Source organism: Struthio camelus, chromosome 4, assembly GCF_040807025.1.
Source record: "Struthio camelus isolate bStrCam1 chromosome 4, bStrCam1.hap1, whole genome shotgun sequence".
NCBI lineage: Eukaryota > Metazoa > Chordata > Aves > Struthioniformes > Struthionidae > Struthio > Struthio camelus.
This window is the reverse complement of record NC_090945.1, coordinates 84955765-84975447: the sequence shown is the minus strand read 5'-3', so window position 1 is coordinate 84975447 and position 19683 is coordinate 84955765. Positions and strand designations below refer to the sequence as shown.

Genomic DNA, 19683 nt, shown 5'->3' with positions numbered 1-19683 from the left:
TCAGTCCACCCATAGCTATTTAGGGTGGAGCCCACCCGTCTGTGAGAGGTGTAAGACCGTCAGAGCAGTCGTACTGCACCAAATCAGTGGCATTGCCATCCCAGTGTCCTGTGTGCAGCTGTGGCCAAGAGCAGACACCTGGGGAAGAACACAAGAACAAGGCTTGCGTAGGACACTTCTTCCAGTACAGAATCACACAGAATCACAGAATCGTTTACAGAATCACACAGAATCACAGAATCGTTTAGGTCGGAAGGGACCTCTGGAGATCATCTCGTCCAACCTCCCTGCTCAAGCAGGGTCACCTAGAGCATATTGCCCAGGATCACGTCCAGACGGGTTTTGAATGTCTCCAGCGAAGGAGACTCCACTACCTCTCTGGGCAACCTGGTCCAATGCTCTGTCCCCCTCACAGTGAAGAAGTTTTTCCTCAGGTTGAGGTGGAACTTCCTGTGGTTCAGTTTCTGCCCGTTGCCTCTTGTCCCGTTGCTGGGCACCACGGAGAAGAGACTGGCCTCATCCTCTTGACACTCCCCCTTCAGACACTTGTACACGTTGATCAGATCACCTCTCAGTCTTCTCTTCTCCAGGCTGAACAGGCCCAGCTCTCACAGTCTTTGTACTCTCGCAGTACTCCGCCAATCTTTAATTATTTTGGTTTTTGAGACTTCCTGAGCTGTACTTCCAACAGCCATCCTCCACCAGGATATCGCTTTTAAAGTACAATGGAAAAAAAAAAATCACTTATTTTCACAAGGGATAGTGAAGGCAGCAGCATGTAGCACATCCTCTTGGAAGGGTGGACTGTCGTTAACGCCCTCTTGTTTCTTCTGGGAAGCACCCCAGAAAAGCCGATGGGATGAACAAGAATAGCGAGCCATTGAGCTGAAGGTGACTCAGAAAGATGCAAATCCCCTCCCAGAGCCACAGCAGCTCTTGCTCAAAGTTTTCCCTCAGCTATCTAGGGAATCTGAAACAGACTGGTACTGCCTTCTCCCTAACAAGACAAGAGGGCCATGTGGGAAAGAAGAGGTTCAAAGGGGAGAACGTTGCTTCCCGGGAGGCTGGAAGCCATTCCTGCAGGCAGTAGAGCTGTTAATTATCTGGTTCCTTGGTCTCTGAATGCATAATATAAAACATCCTCTAGAGACATGGCCAGAGCAAGGGGTTAACATGTGACCTGGTCAAAGCCAGCGGTGCAGAAACTGCAAGGAGAGCCAGGAACAAGTCACGGCACTTTGAATAAATAGAGTAAAATAGTACAGTGCTAATCCTGCCTGTGCTATTAAGTCTTCACTCACCTTCTTCACAGCTGTAACCCCTTGAGTTCCCCAGCTTTGAGATGTGGGCTCTGCTAACATGAGTAGTGTAAAATCTGCAATTAACACCTCCTTCCCCAAAACAATGCAGCAAAAATGTGGGCAAGAATTTGCCTGGCAGTGGCACAGAAGGAGGGTAAAGGGGTTGGTGTGGGGCAGAAGTGGGAGTGAAACAGCCAAAAAAAGAGAAGGCTGTGGAGGGGGAGGGAAGTGGTCTGGAAAGTGCTAGTCAAAGGCTAATGCAGGCAAGGAGCACTACTAAGACTTCTGGAAAACCAAGTCTGTCCGGGAGGAGCAATGCGCTCAGCTTCCCAGAAAGATCAAATGCTGGAGGTATCCTTTTCAGATATTGCAGGTGGAAGTTATCTAAGGGGCCCTCATTTTAGGTATCAGCAGTGCTAAGGCTCACTTGAGCTTCCTACACAGCTCAAATGCCGTGGAGATGCCTTAGGACACCTTACGTGCCCCCAGCTGCCTGTCTAGATGAACCCAGCCCTGCAACAGCTCCTGTGTCCTACCTGAACGCTCCATGTGGGTCTCTCAGATACCCTACAACGTCCAAATGCTACTAGATTATTATGCGCCAACAACAGACCCACTCCTAAAGAATTAGGCTGAAAATAGCTAGCAGACAGCTATTTCACAGACCTTATCCAACCAAGGTAGCAAGGAGGTGCACCCAAAGTGCTGGCACGCCTGAATGAGGTACCAACTTCCCTGCATGGACTAGAGGGTCCCAACAAGCCCAGCATGTGTCACTCTGAGTTGCTTTGTGCTGAGTGGTTTGTTGCTTTGACCCAGACAATGGGAAACATGGGGCACAACCGTCTGTGACCAGAGCCCTACATCAAGCACTCTCGCTCCATAGGCTCCACAGTCCTATCCTCTCTGGAGACTGGGAGCCTGTAGCAGAGGAAGTGGCAGTGGCTCTCTACCTGATGATAGTTACTACATTTTGTATTTGGGCCTTCGGGCATTTTCCTTCATCTAAAGATGACCTCAGATATGTTGAGAGCATAACTGTTCAAGAGAGAGGAGCTGAATTGGACTGATGCTCTTTTCAGCAAACCAGCCCTAAAATAAAGGCTTGGGTCTCTAAGGGAAGTTATGCCCCAACAGTCAGATAACAGTAACGGAGAATAACTCCCTTAATATCTGCAACAGCTCTTCCCTTAAAAACCAGCTTCACACGTCAAGAAACAATGAAATATTTCTGCCAAGACTGGACTTTTCTTGCAGGCAAAGAGGAAGCCTGTAGAACATTATCTATAGCACCTCTTAGTGTCTCTTCAGAGTGATAAAATGCAGTTCTGGGTTTGGTTCTGGGGCAGGAGAGTGTAAAACACATGATATCTGTTCAAACTGGCTTAGCAATACCTTTGCAGGGTAGCAGAGGACTTTATGAATGTGTGCCCTTCTGTGCAAATGTAGCAGCAGCCACCAGTGCGCTAATATGTCCCTTTTTACGTTCTCTCTCCTTGAAGGTCGCGCTACGCAGAATTCCAGTTTAATTGCCAGCCGTCTCTGCAGGCTGCAACTGGTTGCAGGAGGGACAGCTATGCTGCCTGTCTGCTGGCATACACAGGGATCATAGGTAAGAGTCTGTGCCTTCAGCAGGCCTCTCTCTCACCCCTCTGGGTGGGAAACATGTCCCTTTACTCCATGCTGCCACAATCTAGGAGGACAGCGAGGTGGACAGCTGAGATTGGGATCTCAGAGAGATGGTGGTCTTTCTGCAGTGATTAAAGAAGGAGCTCAAGCCACGGGCATGGGCTAACTTTAGGGTAGCTGCAACTGAGTGAGATAAACCGTGCAGCATGGGTTGCTGAAAGATCCTAGCTTCTCTGTGAGGTACAGATAGAGGCTCAGCTAGCTGGGCTATCCCAGGAAATCTGCTCTGCCAGTTGTTCTCTGATCCCACCACTGGTAATGCCACTGGAAACCACTGTCCCCTGCCATCTTGATGGCTTCAAAGGATGTCACATTGAGTTTTTGGATGCTGCAGGGACCCAACTGGCAGCTGTTAGCATAAACCCAGCCGGAGTCCAAAGTGAAGGGCCAGTGGCCATTGGACTTGGGCCATCTCCAGAGATGGGTGAGACTGACAGCTCTTTGGATTTGCTTCCACTCCGTTTTAATTCTTCCTTAGCTGTCTCCGACCATTCTGGAGATTTAGTTTGGCTTTCCCCATCACAGTGTGGAAATCTCCACGCACATCCATATGTTCCACTATGTGTTCAAAAACATATAGTTTTTGAATACTATTAAGGAAGCTGAGTTCCAAAGAGCTGTCCATTCCTCAAACTGATAATACAAATTAATAAACTGAAGGCTTTCTCAGGGGCAGAGGGTGAGTAAAAGGGATGCAACTGCCCCTCTTTTCCTCCCTGGGAACAAAATAGACCTGTGACACCAGCACTTGAAGGATCTGCTTGTGTTGCTGTCAGGGAGGCTCACCTGAGGCAGTGGACAGAACAACCCAAGAAAGAGGCAAGGAGGGAAATCATTGTCACTTCTTGAAGGGAGAACTACCAGCCTGCATTAACATCTCCTCCATCCTTCCGGCAGGCAGCCCCATCACGCCCAACTACATCGACAACTCGACTTCGAGCATAGCTCCCTGGTGCACATGCAATGCCAGTGGAAACCGGCAAGAAGAGTGTGAGAGCTTTCTGCATCTCTTCACTGACAATATCTGTCTCCGTGAGTACCTGCCCAGCACACTGCTGATCTGGCAGCATGCCCCGCAAGCTAGCGGGGCTGCTGGACTCGCTATAAGAGGGAGTGAAAGTAAAAAGATATTCACAGCACAACCACTGCCCTGGTCCTCAAGACTATGTAGGTGTCCAGCTCCTATGCTTTCAATGAAGGAGTGCTGAAGGTCCTCGGAGATGTATTTAGGTGAGATAGTCAAAGGGTGAAGGAAGAAATGGGTATAGGGAGACAGAGGGACTCCCTCTGCCTTGCACAGTCAGGGAGAGCTGGTGTGATCACATGCCATATCTCCCGCTTCTGAGTCGGGACATCAGCCGAGGTAAGATACTAACAATTTGACTCTGAAGCCTCCCAAAGCCCAAGGAAGCATCCCAGTCCTAGAGACGATACATGGTCTATCCAGCAGTTGTGCTGAGGCCCTGGGACAGTCACACTTAAATAGACCTGACAAGGAGAAACTTCCACACTAAAAGTCTCTTCTTCACCCGTATTTTTCTGCGTCCTTGTAACACAGCCACAGTGCACAACAGCAATGTTTCTTCTTTTTCCCCTCAGCTGAGCCAGCTCCTTCCACAAAAGAACAATGGTCCTGTAGTTGGATCAGTAGCCAGTTGTTGCATGCGTGCCACATGTCATGGAGCCTGGATAGCAGCCTTTCTTCAGAATCTGGGTTGAGATGCAGGACAGAGACAGGGAGGATGAGAGTGACTGAGAGAAAAGAGAATTTACTCCTCTTTGTGATAAATTCCTTTTTTCCCTATGGTGGAAGAGCAGGGAGGCAAGAGAGCATCTGAAATGCATGGAGAGAACAAGCAGACACCTAAACTCCTGTGTCCAAGTCTTGGGGGACTTGCAGGTCTCTTGGGCTGTGGGGGACGTTTAAGATAGGGCTTGTTGAACAATGGTCCTGTGTGACTTCTCCTCTTCCATGCTGAAATAACACCATGTCCTTAGTGCAGACCTGTCTGCCCTTCTAGGGCATGAGAGAGCGTCTCTTTTTTGCTGTGACTTTGCCTACGAAATGCCTCTCAACCCAGCATCCTCCTCCCTGCACCCCATGGTGTCATAGATCGTGTTTGCATGAGGACAGGCTGGGGATGCTTTTTGGCACACTGATTCGCCATGGGGAAAAGCTACCATGGCGCTTCAGGACCCCGAAGGACCTTACTTCCACTCCTCTGCATCCCACATACCAACTGTCCTCTTGGACATTTGAGGATGATGGCAGTAACTGGATGTTCCATGGTCATGGAGGGAATTCAGATGTGAACTCCTGCTTGCTACCTCTGGGCCCTTGATTTAGGCATACATGAAGATCTAACAAATCTTAGTACGAGCATTCTGGTGGGATTTTCCACAGTAGGGGCTGAAATGACTCAGAATAAGACCACATCCCTGTGGCAGCCGGGACATCCCCGGGTTCATAGGAGGGGTGTTAACCTTGCTGTCACTGGTGGGTGTCAGAGCACCTTGTTACACCAGCGCAGCAGGTGTGCTGCTGCCTCCCTCCCTGCTTGGTGAAAAGTGGTGTTTATAGCACTAAACAGGAGTCATAAGAGGAGGTTCCCACACCTGGGAGAAAGGAAAGGAAGACGACAGCAGCTCCAGCCTCCAGAGGGTCAGCTGAAGCTCTCACCACTCTCCCTGGCCAGGAGTTCACTAATATCCGTGGGTGACCCACACTGTATTTACCTGCCAGGCAGGAGGCTGGAGAAGGGATATGTATGCTTTGCCTCAGAAACACTGTCCTGATGGTGCTTCTGTCTCTCTCTCGTTCTTGCTCACTCAAAGAAAATGCCATCCTGGCCTTTGGCAATGGGACCTACCTGAATGCAGCTGCAGCCCCGTCCATCCCCCCCACCACACAGATGTATAAACAGGAGCGAAACGCCAACAGAGCTGTGGCAACCCTCAGAGAGAACATCTTGGAGCAGCTCCAGCCCACCAAGGTAGGAGAGGGCTGACCCAGTTCTAAGAGATGCTTAGCAACGCACATGCCTCCTCGATGCCTTCCAGCCCTCCCCACCTCAACTCCTTTTACCCTCTTCCACCCTGTGTCATTTCAGCCCTGTGAACATAACCAACCCCCGCTTCATCTCCTAGACTCCCTGACTCGCCCTCTTCCTTATGCCTTGACGTTACCTTGCCCTACTTCTAACCATAGGGCTATGCTATCCTCAGGCTTGACTCCTCCTTCCCACGAGCTCTTGCCCATCTCTTTCATTTCATGGGTGCTGTGGAGAGACATGGTGTTTTTTAGAAGTACCTAGAACATAAATTGTAAATTGTTAGTATCAAAGTAATATTAAATTAAAATTATTATAAAATAAACAACAGTGGGGTTAATTTACTGATGATGACAGTAATATACATTAAATATTTTTATTATTAAATAAAAAGCAATGACCTTGATTTGCTGCCCACTAGAGTAATCTTCAGATTGAATTATTTTACTATTGAATAATTAACAACGACCCTGACTTGCTGAACGTACACGTAACAGAAGCTGTCAGTTAACTAGACTCCAAGGACTGAGCACGGGCTTTGCGCTCGGCTAGTTGACACCTTCAAGAAGCTTCTGCACGCAGGTTTTTAAAGCCCTTTCCCTGTTTCTTTTGCTGAGAAAACACTCCATTCACTTCACTATGCTCTGTTTTCACAAAGGGGTTACCAGGTCATTCAGGTGGCCAGGAGGAGCAGAAATGTGACCTCAGCTTCCCTCGCTGCTTCTCAGGGCATTGGCAGTCAGGCACAGCGCAGAGACACATTCCTCAGGCCATAAACTCATTTGTACCCAGGAGACATCTAAGACCTGCCTCTGGCCAGTGTTCCCCAGCACTGTAGCCACTAGCCAACATGCCATGGCCATCTCCCAGCGCCTCTGCCCTTAGGGTTTAGGACTTGGTCACAGTGGCACTGCTGGTGGATGGCTGCTTTGCTGGATGGGTGTTCCCCATGCAGCGGAGGATGACACCTAGAGCAAGAGGAGACCCACGTGGCCAGAGATCTGCATGAGAGACTGGGTCAGTGGGCTAACTCTGGGTTACGGCTCTTCCTCAGCTATGTAGGGGCTCAGAGGAGAATGATCTTAGTGTAACCTAAGTTGTGGCCCAAGGCCTAGACCCCACACTATGAGCTTTTCTCCAGGCCATCACCTGGAAGCGATGGAGAGGCTATGAACCTCCCTCACCAACCTAGGCAGGCTGACTGCCGCTGCATCTGGCAAGTAGGAAGCAGGAAAAGAAACAACTGCAGTCAGCAACGGCCTTGCCACATCCCCAACCTCTATACATCTCTCTGTTTTGAAGTGCGAGAGCTGTGGGACTGTGGGACCTGTTGACATTGCAAGGGAAAAAGGGGAGTCAGGTCCTGACTTCGGACGCAACTCCAAACCCAGGCCTGATTTGATGTTCATTGTGGTAGAGGGGCCCCTGGACCAGAGGGGGAAAGCTATGATGTACCAATTTGGCCATCTGCTTCCCATCTTCGTAGCTATGCAGAGCCTTGGCTCTAAATCGTCTCGGTTATAAGCTAATGCAAAGATAGGGCAAAATTTTCAGCCATAGATGTCAATGCACGGTAAAAAGAGAAGACCGCGGTTTGTCTCCAGAGTATAGATACCCCAGAATGGGAGTCAGTTGCTTAAATATAGGTATTGTGTTTTGGAGTAACCCACCTGGCCCCGACTGCTTCTGCAAAAGGGTACTGGGGCTCAGTGAAGATGACACCTGGCTATCCTACATGCCGTCCTCACCACCTGATTTCACTCCATATCCCTGACGGATGAACAAAGCCTCAGGGTAGTGGCCAGGCTGGCAGCAGCTCTCCTGCCTCTTGCACCCCTAGCCAGTGCTTTGCCCATGTGCTGACCCTGACGTACATCACGGCGCTCACACCGCCTTCACCACTGTCTTCAACAGAGCTGAGCTGGTCTCAGAATTAGAGCCAGGCCTTTGAGACTGGCTGCTCTGGCTCCCTCACCTCTTGCATCCCCATACAAACAGGAAGGTTGCACAGTCGAACACCGCATCCCTAAAGCATCAGCGTATGAAGTAACTGTCTTTGCTCCTGCTTTACTCAGTAGGATTGAGGCAGGGAAGAAACGTGCCGCTCACCCTCACGCTGCCTCCTTTTTCTTGCAGGTGGCCGGAGAGGAGAGACTCCTCAGGGGCTCCACTCGTCTGTCCTCAGAAACCTCCAGCCCGGCAGCTCCCTTCCACCTGGCAGGCTCTCAGCTGCAGATGCGGCTTTTCCCAGCTCTCGCCCTGCTGAGCCTGTTTTTGATGTGAAGCAGGGTGGGCACACGCCAGGCAATGACTCTCTTCCTATCGGTTCCTTAAAAAACAACCAGACAAGCTACGTTTCTGGGGGGGAGGGGGAAGGGGTGGGATGGGAAGGAGAGGTGAGCATGTAGGCATCCCTTCCTCTGCCTCATCCATTTGCCAATGTACTTGATTTTATGAAATCAGCATTGCTGAAACCAGCTCATTTTTAGTCCTGGCCACTTTTCCACTCCATAGCTTGGTTGCTGTCTCTCCAGCGCTTGGCAAACGGGTTCAGAGCCCTTGAAAAAGCTCAAAATTAGAATGAAGCCAAGAGATGAGACCCTGCAAAGGAAATGCTTTTGCCTGCCCCAGACAAGAGGGGAATGGCTTTTGATGGATGAGCTGACAGGAAGTCTCCTGAAGCCCTGACTTACAATGGGGATCTCTTGATAGGACCCATCAAGCAACATGTAGTTCAGATTGCCTCCAGGATTGCCCAAGACCCAAAGAGCAGCCCGCCTGGGTCAGATTGAAGAAATCAGATCCCCTGGTGAGAAGGCAGTTGATTGTGTTCATCAAAGAGGATCCTGAAGCACCTCTGGGGTGCAGCAAGCGACCATGCTACACAGAACCAGTTCGCTGGGTTCATCCACACATTGAAAACAAGGCCAGCATGGAACCAGTGTGCATCTCCAAGCTGTGACATACCCCTTGGCCCTCCTTTTAGGGAAACTTGTGTTATGTATTAATGGTGTTCAGGAAGAGACACGTGTGTTGCATTTCGTTTATGGCTGACTTTCTTCATGTCCCAACCCTAACATCTTTTTTTATTGGTCCTGTAAAGTGTTTGGGGTAGGGTGTTTTTTTTTTTTTTTTTGGCCACATCCAAACAGCCAGAGGCTAAAACCGTTCCACTCCAAGCTAACCTTCCTCAGTGCAGGATGAACGCACGCGCCCACATGCAGGACTCGATGTGAGTGCAACGTAATCCATTCTCGTGTGCTGCCTGTGCATCTGCCAATCTTGCAGAGAGACAAAGGATGTTGAGTCAGGGGGATTTCATTAGTTACACAGTTAGGAGACAGACTAGAAAAAGTTTGCTACATATCACCCCGGGGACATAAAAATCCAGCTAATTTATCAAGAGGCCAAAGCACTGTACTTGTTGTTGCATCAGCAGAAGCAATTGCTTGTGTTCATGTTAGCGCTTTAAAGCAGTTGCCTCTTACTAAGTGCTAATTGCTCGACCTAGAGATGGTTTAAGCAAGGGCTGGTTAAGTCACCCATCCGGACTGCAACCAGAGCCTGGCTGAAGGCTGAAAACAAATGTGTCTCTGATCGCTTGGGGCACTGGAAGGTAAAGGACTGACCCTGGGGTATTCGAACATTCAGGGGGTCTTCCCTCGAGGACCTGAGCTGAGGTGTCACTGCACCGTGTCAAGGAGCTGAACTTGTTAGATCAAGCCGAGAAGGAAGATGATAAACGAAGGTGGGAAGATTTCCCTGGGTAAACACTTCAGCAGACTGACTGTCCACAGGATGCACAGGAATAGGTCCTGAGTCTCCCTGAGTGTTTGGGCCTGGGATTTACAGCAGTCCATTTATTCCTCGGTTTACGCTCCTCCAAGGAACAACCTTAGTTCCTTAGTGTTTGGATGCCTAGAAAGACTTAGGAGCAGCTGATGTGGCGAAGGGAATGAAAGAGTTTCCAAAGTCCACTGCCTTTTCTTCCTTTTCCCCATAGAACATGCTCTGTTGCTTTAATGCTTCTGATTTTACTGAGAAATTGCAGCAACGTTCTCGGGGGGCTTGGTCAAATGTAAAACCATCTGTGTTTCCAAAGGAACACGTGTGGATGTGTGAGACAGGCTTAGAAACCCTCCTGGCTGCTTCTGTCTGAAGTTCGTTCCTGTGAGGGCCTCAGGGCTGTCCTACTTCAGGGCTGTGCAAAGCATCCTGGAGCACCCCCAGAACTGTGTCTTGCACCCAGGGGTATCAGGTCACACCTTGAATTGAAATGCGCCCATGAAATTTTCAGCTCCGAGAGGTTTACCCAGCATTGCAAAATGCAGCCAGGGAGGCAGCTCTACAGGCAAGGAAGTGCCCCTTCAGAGTACCATAGCTGTGCACTGAGCTGACATGACCGTTTCCCTTTTATGCAGAGCACTGGTGTCCCTCTGGTTTCCAGAAGACCATGGAGACATCTGTGCACTGAGTCACGGGACTATTACTTGCACCTCAGCAAAACTTGTGTCCTCTGAGCCACACATGAGAAAGTGATGAAACTCTGACGATCAGCCCTTCAAAGGCAAGGAACTGCCTCAGCATCATGAGGTCATGCTGTGAATTGCCTTCTTCTGTTGCTTTCTTTTAAAGCCCTGTAGTCATGCCCTGCTGTTCCACTCACCTGACCCCAGCAAGCTGAGTCTCTACCAGCCTTCAATCTTTTTGCATGGGCTGAGTTTCAGTGTAGGACTTGCATGTAAGCAGCAGCTGCTTTCAGGAGTACCCACTCCTGTAGTCTCTCACAACTCCACTCCAGTGTCTCTTATAACTCACTGGTGGTGATGTTGAAATGCCGCTTTGTCGTTTCCCTCCGACTGACAGAGCCAGAAGAAGCAGGGTTTTTTATTGTCCAGGATAACCAGCAAAACCCCTTCAGGTCTCCTCTAAGACTGGCATGCTGTGAAAAATAAACATGAGGCTTCCTAGTTGTAGGCTATGGGGGATGGAGGAGACCTCCCAGAGGTTACCTAGTCCATTACCTTTTCCCACAGCAGGCTCAAGGCTCTGTTAACACTTTCTGGCCGATATCTCTCTAACTGGCTTTTAACAATTCTAGTGAGCAGAGATGTCACTCTCTCTCCAGGATTTATCGTTCACTTCAGAGATTCCTTAGGGTGTTAGAACCATCTGTAAGCATCACAGGCCAAAGAGACCTCGACACCCATTGCTATCTCTTCTTAAGACTTCCCTTTGGGGAGGATGGCACACCAGCAGCTAAGAACACTGCGAGGCTGGGAAAGGTAACCGTCGACTACGATGGATTGTATCACAGAGGCTTTGCATGAAAAGGTCAAAAACACCCCTCATTCTTCTTCAAACAAATCACAGACCGTTTTCCCACTCAGTCTTCCTTGGCCATATCCAAGACTGACATCACGATGCCGTCAAAGTCATCTCTCCTCAAATCCTCACAAGTGATTGATAGGCTCCAGGCACTAACAAGTCTCAGAGGGGAAACCTTCAGCTGCAGTATTGGGAATTGCAATGGTTTGCACCCTGTGGAAAGAAGCAACAGTTTGGTACCAGTGGCAGCAATGATTTGTCGGGATCCTTGTAAAAACTCACACAGTGAGTTAATGTGAACAGGTCTCTGCCACAGGGGTTTCTTCACCATGCCTTTGTTTGTGGGACCTCAAAAGCACCTCCAGAGTTGCAGCTGCAGATCTGAAAACACTTTGCTTTTCCTCAATCTTTGTCCTGAGCTATGAGGTTGCAAACAGCATCCTTCAAGCAATAGTCTGGGCCAGCTCTTGCTCGCACAGTTGTGTCCACATAAATGGAGTGCACAAGGCATAAAGGAACGAGCCTGTCATCCAGGCAGGAAAGACACAAAGGGTTTGGAATGGGCAGTAATATTGCCTCTGACTGGAAAAAAACAAAAAGGCAAAAATTGCATGACTTTCTACTGACCTTTTCACCCTTTTTATCAATATTTAATGTCAGCCCTCGCTCACAAGCCCATTCACAAATCAAATTTTGCAAAAAAGAATGTTTTTTGGGCAGTACTTGTGGAGGCAGGAAATACGATTACATTTGAGAGCGTGCGCGCACACGCATGCACGCACACACACACACACACACACATATACACCCCCCCCCATTTCTTTTTCTTTTCCTTCGTGAAAAGTCAGTATTCTTTTGACGAAATCTCATCTCTGTTGAACTTTGTGAAGTGACCCAAGGATCCTCGCTTTCATCCTCTTGACTAACCACCAAGCTCATAGCAGCCGCTTGTAAAGCAAAAGGACTGAGCGAGCCAAGAGAAAGGGAGAAAACTTTTTAATGATTACTCCCTACCTGGGGACTTTCATAAGCACAAAGAAGAGTCACTGAAGAAAGGAAACCAACAAGAGTAACCAGTCAAGCTTTCTGTAGCCACCGAACTCTACTTTTTGGCTGCTCAGCACCACTCCAAGTGGTCTGGCAGTTCCTCGCACCTCGAAAGCCTGGGAAATATTGCGCGCGCACATTCGTTCAAGAGAGACAGTGGGCAGAGAGGGCGACGTGGCAGCTGGGAGCCAATGTCGGAGCAATAACCCTACGGTGGCAGGGTGTAGCTCAAGGTTGTGAGTGTGTGTGTGTGTGTGTGCGTGCGCGCGCATGTAGGGGAGAAGGGGATGGGTGGCTGATGCCTGCCTACACTGCTGGGGTGTAATCTGTACTCATCTCTTCTGTAAGCGTCAGTATTCAAACATATCCATGAATAAAGCACACATGCGTTTTTCCTGACGTCCTGCTCCCATCTGCCTGGCTGGGCTGTCCATGGTGAAGGCCCGGTGGTGGACACACTCTGGGCGTGCCAGTCTCGTGCTGTAAGGGCAGCTCTTGGTAGTGGCCGTGGGAAACCGGGACAGGGGCGGGCAACTGGAGCGGGAGGGAAATTTGGAGCTGGGCAGCAGAGCCGTGGGGCTCAGAGTGCACTGCCAAGACCCACACTGAACCACTTCACACAGATCCCGGCGATAGGATTGACGATGACCCTGGTGGCACCTGGCTAAAGAGCACCGCCAGGTCCCACTGGGGAAGCCTTCAGCATGAGCCCACGGACATGCTGCAGAAATGTGACCCTTGAGATGTGTCAGCCCTGCAAAAAAACCCCAAAGATATATAAAATTTATATTAAATAAAACTGAAGCCCATGCCTAACCATAGAGTTCACAGCTTAAGGATATGAGCCGGTGGTGGAGGAGGGAGCCAGAGCACCCACGGGAATTGTCCATGGGGAGCAGAGGGCTACTTCCCACGTGGCAGCTGGCTGCTGAAAGGAGCAGAAGTCAAGGCGGGGGGAGATGTTCATCTTCTCTAGCTGCTGAGTGGCAATGGGAGCTTCAGCAGATGGTGTGGGAAAGAGAAGGGAACTCGTGGTCGTTTTTTAAGCCAGCGCCCCTGCGTTTGAATAATGACGCATGGCCTTTCCAGGAAACGAGGTAGCTTATCTGGTGATTTATGAACGAGGAGCCTGGCTGGGTGCAAACTTGGGCACGTCAGTAAATGGAGAAAGTGCACGAATTACTCAGCCTGTTCCCGGTGCCTGCCTGTGGCAGGAGCACATCTTCCCTCATCGCCCTGCCAAGCCCATGCCGCCGGGGTGGGAGGGACAGCCTGGCTCCTGCAAGCCATGCTGGCATGAGGAAAGAGCGCTCATATGGCTAAAATCTCCTTTTCCTGCACCGCAGGGACCTTATCCACCCAGCGATGCCTTAATGCAGCCTTGCACCGCAGCAGCTTCCTCCTGCTCTTGCACCTGCTGGGTCCAGCTCCCCACGTGCCATCCCACATCTCGCCCTCTGCACCTCATTTCCAAGGTCCCACCCTTATCCCAAGGCCATTGGCCCTCCCCGGGCGCCAGGTCCCATCCCACTTTCCCGTTGGCCCCCAGCAGAAGGGTTTACAGAGTGCTCCATGTGCTTTTTAGGGCTTTCTTAAATTCACATATATCAAAATGGGACGGCAGAGATGATTGACAGAGAAAAGCTCTTGTGTGAGGAACAACCAAAGCGTCCAGGACCTTTCAGTCTCACAAAGCCTGAAGGGGGGGATATCAGAACATAGAGATCTATAAAATCTCCAAATTATGTGTACTAATATACAAACTGGAGGCATCAAACAGAGCTGGCAGCAACAAGGTGGCCAACAAGAGGAGGTGAGTCCATGCGGGGTCGTGCACGCTGTGGGAATGCGCATGGGAAGACCATGGTGGGCTCTGTGGAGCAAGGCATGTCGTGCCACCAACTTTTCTGCTGAAAATGCCATTTAGCTGGCCTATGGATTTAGGAGCAGGAGGCTAGCGCGAAGCACTGCAGATGTATCAGATGCAGGCACGTGTGCAGAAGGAGTCGGCAGCATGAGCCACGTATTTAGCAAGAGAAATGTGATAGGGTTGTGATGGACCCATGGGAAGTTGGACAGGGTCAGCTCTGGAGGTCCCAACCAGCCGGCTTCTGCAGGCTCACCGCCCTGCTCAGCCCAGGTCACCCCTTCCAGCAGTGCCCACAGGGCTGGGATGTCGTCTCTGAGACTGAAGACCAAGCACTAGCAGCTCTGGTGCAAACATGAGGGTGAGTATCAAGGCCAAATGCCATCACAGCTGTGAAAAATGGGGCTTTGTGACAGCCCAGCTGTGCTGAGGGGGTTCCCAGGTCAAATAACCTGCATGCCGAAGCAGTTGGTGACTTTTCCACGCAGCCATATACAAGGCAAAACTAGGTCTTTCAGCACTCAGACACACGTGCAAGATGCAACCTAAAAACACCTGCAGCTGCAAAGATCCAGCTGAGAGAGGGAGCGAAGCGCACAACCAAAGTAGATGCTACTTTACTCTGTACAAAAGTTTTCAGCAGGGAAGGAGAGATTTATAACCACAGGTAAGTGTAAATGTATTTTTCCCCCTTTTGTTGTCGTGGCTTCATTCTGAACGGTAAACAGGGTCCTGCTCACAGCATGGCAATGTACTGAATTAAAGACTCGTTGTGCCTTACACCCATGAAAGAGCTGCGGCATTTACCTTCATCTCACCTTACTCCAGCGCAGAACAAAACAAAATAAACGAAGCAACAAGAAAACCTCCCTTGCTGGCCGTAAGCTGCAAATCCTCCAGCCTAAACGATCCTAAATTTAGGCAGACAACAGCTTTTTGAGCAGCAACACCACCAATAGCTGGACGATGCTTTGTCTGACCCTCATTTCTATCATCTTCCAGGGCAGGGCCTGGTTGCTTTGGGTACTGACCATGCACGGGACAAAAGCCAGCCCCACTCCCCAGTCCAACTAGGGATGACCGTCAAGGGACGGGGGACAAAAGCAGAAGCAAGGCCAGGTGAAGTGATTTACTGTGATTCCCAGAAAACGAGTCTTCTAATCATTAGGCCATGCAGCCTCCAGTGCAACGGCAAACCTGGGGGCATCGGAGGGGCTCGAGGAGGAGCGACCTGCAGGCAGGACCGACAAGGACAAACGAGCCGTGTCGCGCTGCGGCTGCAGACGCAGCACAAGTGAAATTCTGCAGCTGATGTACAACTGCTGTGAGGAGAAGTTTACAGCAGAAACAACAATTTACCATCCGTTATCTCAGTGCAAACAGTACTAATGTGCTGATAGGGGTGGATGCATCTCGCTTTGGTTATTAAAATGTTGTCTTTCCTTGCTGACTGCAGAAATGGCTGATGTTAGCCAAAGGGAAGTACTGCGGAATTAGCTCTGACATGAAAAATGTTCAAAGCACTTTTTTTTTATAAAGAGAAGTAGAAACGATTTCTGTTAGGAGCAGGGATCCCAGGGAACGTGGCAATGGAAATACTGCCAGTCACGCTGTTGGAGGCACATTGTGGCTGCAAACTGGAATTGAGACCTGATAAAACAGTCAGTGAGCCGCTGGTAGGACAGATGGGGAAAGGCACACGACAGAGAGATCTCAATGCTTTGCTTCCATTCCTCTTCACAAAGAGGCTCCGTGATCAGCTGTCACAATTCATTCCTCACTGTTAAACCTTTGCTTCCAAACTAATTTCAGGGGCAGGCATGAAGGTCAGGACTGCCCAAATCCAGCCGCCCCGCAGCATCTCTGTCACCACCAGCAGGGTGAGATCAGAAGCGGTCCTTGGTCCCGCGGGCTGTGGGCACACGCAGAGCTGCGCCGCTGGCTGCAGCTAGGCAAAGCACACGAGCAAGATATTATCACGGTTGCTGGAGCCAGAGTGGACAGAGGCACTTTCGGCAGTGGTTTTTTGGCTAAATTTCCCGCAGATGTGGCTTCTGGGAGATAGCCAAGAAGGGCCTACTGGGGAGCCAGGAACACCGAGAAGAAGGGGAGGGGGAAAGAAGGGTCAGATCTCACAGCTCTGGGGAACACAGATATTCCCAGTGCAGATCCTGAAAGAGCCAGGTCCTCTGAACAGTCAAAGATTGCTCTTCTGTGTTGGCAGGGATCTGGGGGTAGATTTTTGACCTCCCCTAAGATATCCACGGTCCAGACGCCACAACCCGAGCTGCTCAGGGACTCCAGGGACCCATCCCGCCGAGGATAGCATGCATCTGACCTTAGTGTTGGCTCCAGGCTGATGATCCAGCAACCCATAAACACATCAGCAGGTCCCACCAGTCACATTATTAAAAGATCCTCCACCTACTTTATCTTACGCCTCTGAAATTGCCTGTCAGTTACCATCTTGTCAGCTCATCGCCCGTTTTGTTAGTTCTTAATTAGTTTAAAAACCGCAAGGAGGAGAAACGCAAATTGATTTTGCCAAAACAATAGACTGCGTTAGATACTGCGCTCTGGCTCACTGCTTTGCACCTTCCTTTTCTCCCCTCTTCTCATTAATTGGAAAAGTCAACTGTTTGTGCTTCCACTGTACCAAAAGGTGATTTTACACCAGATCAGTGATGTGAAGCCCAGCCAAGAGCTGCCAAGAATCCCACCTTCTACTTGGGCAAGGAGAGAGAACACTACCACCAGCCCAGAATTTCTCTGGGGTGTTGAGTTAAATTGATTGCTTTTAAAAAGATTGCAAATTGCCTCCCCTGTCCAAAACTTTTGGAACCGATTTGCCCTGAACTTAAACTAGCTTTAAAACCACTTCCCCCTGCCCACTTCATTTCAAGTTTTGGACCTGCATGCTCAGAGCGACTCTACAGCAGCTTCAACATCCAAGTTTAACATAACGGGCTGAAGTAGCACAATGGTCTTAGGAGATAGCACTGACTGAAACCTTCATGGCCCATAAATGCCAGATTCAACTCTGCTTCATCTCAGCAACGCTTAATTTCAAAGTTGAAGAGCAACATAAAAATAAATGGAGAACGACGGATTGCGTTGCTGCAGGAGTTCGTTTGGATGCTAGAGCGCGCTGCACATGGGCTTCCAAGGGGCAGATGATAGGTCACCTCCGATTTTGCTCTCCTAGCTTTTGTGTGCGTCTGAGACAGCAGCTGGCTCCAACATTTGACACGTTTGCAAAATCAGTAGCAAAGCTCCAATCTGCACAGCTGCCAGATTTCTTGTCTGATTCGAAGGAAGTAGCAGTTTACTGGGAAAATTAGTAGTGAGAAGGAAAGGGGCTGAGATTTTAATTTCTCTCCAGTTTATTTAGACCCTGAATGCAGAAGCCACGAGCTGTGAGGCAGTAATACAACCGTCTAACCCGAAAGGACAAGAACTGCTGCTGTCACTGCCCCACGCAAAACTTTCTAGCTTTCCCACAAGCTCTTACACGAAGGAACAAGTCCCACTCCGGGACATCGATTCCTTATGGCTTTGTCTAGTGGTTGACTGACCTGATGAAGAAGGTGCAAGCGCTCTAGCTGGGTAATTTGTAAAGGTTTGCTCTCTTGTACTGTCCTTTGTGGGGTTTCTCTGGTGCCTTAGGGGAGCAAATACCATTTCATTAAGAGACCAGGCTCTCACACCCAGAAAGATCAGGTGAATTATGACAGCAAGGATTAACAATCCTGGTATTGTAGAGCTTGGAGCAAGCAAGTTATATCTTTGGCCCTGACCACCCCGGGTGACCTGCGGGTAGGACAGGCCCCTTTTCCCCACAACTAGGAGTTTGACCTCTTTAGCACACTCCTCCTTTCCAGGGTCCTTCAGAGACAGCTTTAGAAGGATCTAAGGCACCCTATTCCCTAAGGCACCGGAAGATGCCGGAGATGTAGGCAGAAAGCCAAACCCCTCCAGAGGAGGCTCACCTGGCTTTTCATCTCTCTGGACCTCCTGCCCTGTCAACGCCTTCTTCAAATGAGGAGTACAGGCTAGGAGGGTCCATGGAAAACTGTCCTCCAAGGAACTTGGTCTCCATGGAGAGGACAGCCTGCGTCAAGCGCAGAGCACTGAATGGAGGTAAGTTTGCCTATCACTCTCCAACCACCACCGCGTCCCGCCAAGAAGGTGCCAGCAGGATGCACGTGTCCAAGAGGAACGGGACTTAAGCCAAGACAGAGGCTGGGGACTTGTTCTGGAGGCTTGCAAAGCGCTGCCTGGACACCGCAGCCTACCTCGTGATTTGGCAGAGGCAAAGCCCTCTCCTCCCTCTTCTCCTTCCTCCTGAATTCGGGACCTGGTGCAGCTGGGAGCAGAGGCTGCTTGAGCAGACACCAGTTGGCAGCGCTCACAGCCTGAGGTTCACCACGAAAAGTCACCCTTCTCCCAGCCAGCACCCTTTGCAAGCATCTCAAGTTACTGGTTTATTTTTCTTTTAAGAAAAGAAAGGAGAGAGGTGGGAAAGAAGGAAAGAGATTTTTTTTTTTTAAACCAGATCATCTACTTTTTATTTCAGAGGAAAGATTTGCATTATTTATTTTTATTTATATACATGTACTTCACATTTGTATTTAAAATGCACAGACCTCCCAATAATTTTCTCGTTCCTGCTTTAAATTAGCTGTTATTTTACAATACAAAAAATTATACCAAAAACTGCAGTCTAAATGTGTGTATGTATAACACCCACAATCCCCAGCAATGAAATAGTTTACAATACTTGCTCAGTATTTACATATGAATGCAAGAAATGCTAAATTATACATATTAACAAACTAAGCTCAAGTCTGAACACAGATAAGAATTGTAAATAATTACAGAACAAAAAAAAAATATTCAGAATACAATTAATTCAAGGATCCTAGTGTAAAGAACATCTATTGTGCACAAATTTCAGAGTAATATAAAACCTGTTTTTTTTGTTGTTTTTATTTTTTAAAAAAATGGACCAACATATGTTACACTCCTCCACGAATAATTTTTTTTTTTCCTCCTTTCTTCTGTTGAGGTTTGTGAAGTCAATGACAAATGTAGAGGAAATGTCTAAAGAACTATAGTACCTGGAAGACGCATGAAAAACAGCTCATGTATAGTGTTAGAATGACATAATAAACTGAACAAAATCTGTCCCAATGAAGAAGCAGAGGAAAAAAAAAAAAACAGCATACACATACTATTGTAGTATTACTAGCACGTGAGAAACTTAACTCATTGAAGCATCTATCAACAGAAAAGCATGAATTTGACTAAAATCACCAACAGCATGCCCGAAAATTGGAAACCTACATCTCTCCCTCCCTTCCCTTTGGCTCCCACGTCCCCGAAAGCTCCTGCGTGCATC

General features: G+C 49.1%; 1 protein-coding gene across 1 annotated transcript in view; it reads left to right on the top strand.

Annotated features, from left to right (window-relative positions):
* GFRA4 (GDNF family receptor alpha 4) overlaps positions 1–12814 on the top strand; it is an 83848-nt gene extending 71034 nt beyond the window's left edge. Inside the window, exons 5-8 of the mRNA XM_009681842.2 lie at positions 2804–2913; positions 3888–4022; positions 5826–5983; positions 8177–12814. Coding sequence (XP_009680137.1) covers positions 2804–2913; positions 3888–4022; positions 5826–5983; positions 8177–8323 — 550 coding nt within the window. The 3' untranslated portion in view covers positions 8324–12814. The remainder of the gene's footprint in view (positions 1–2803; positions 2914–3887; positions 4023–5825; positions 5984–8176) is intronic.
* Positions 12815–19683: the final 6869 nt, after the last annotated feature.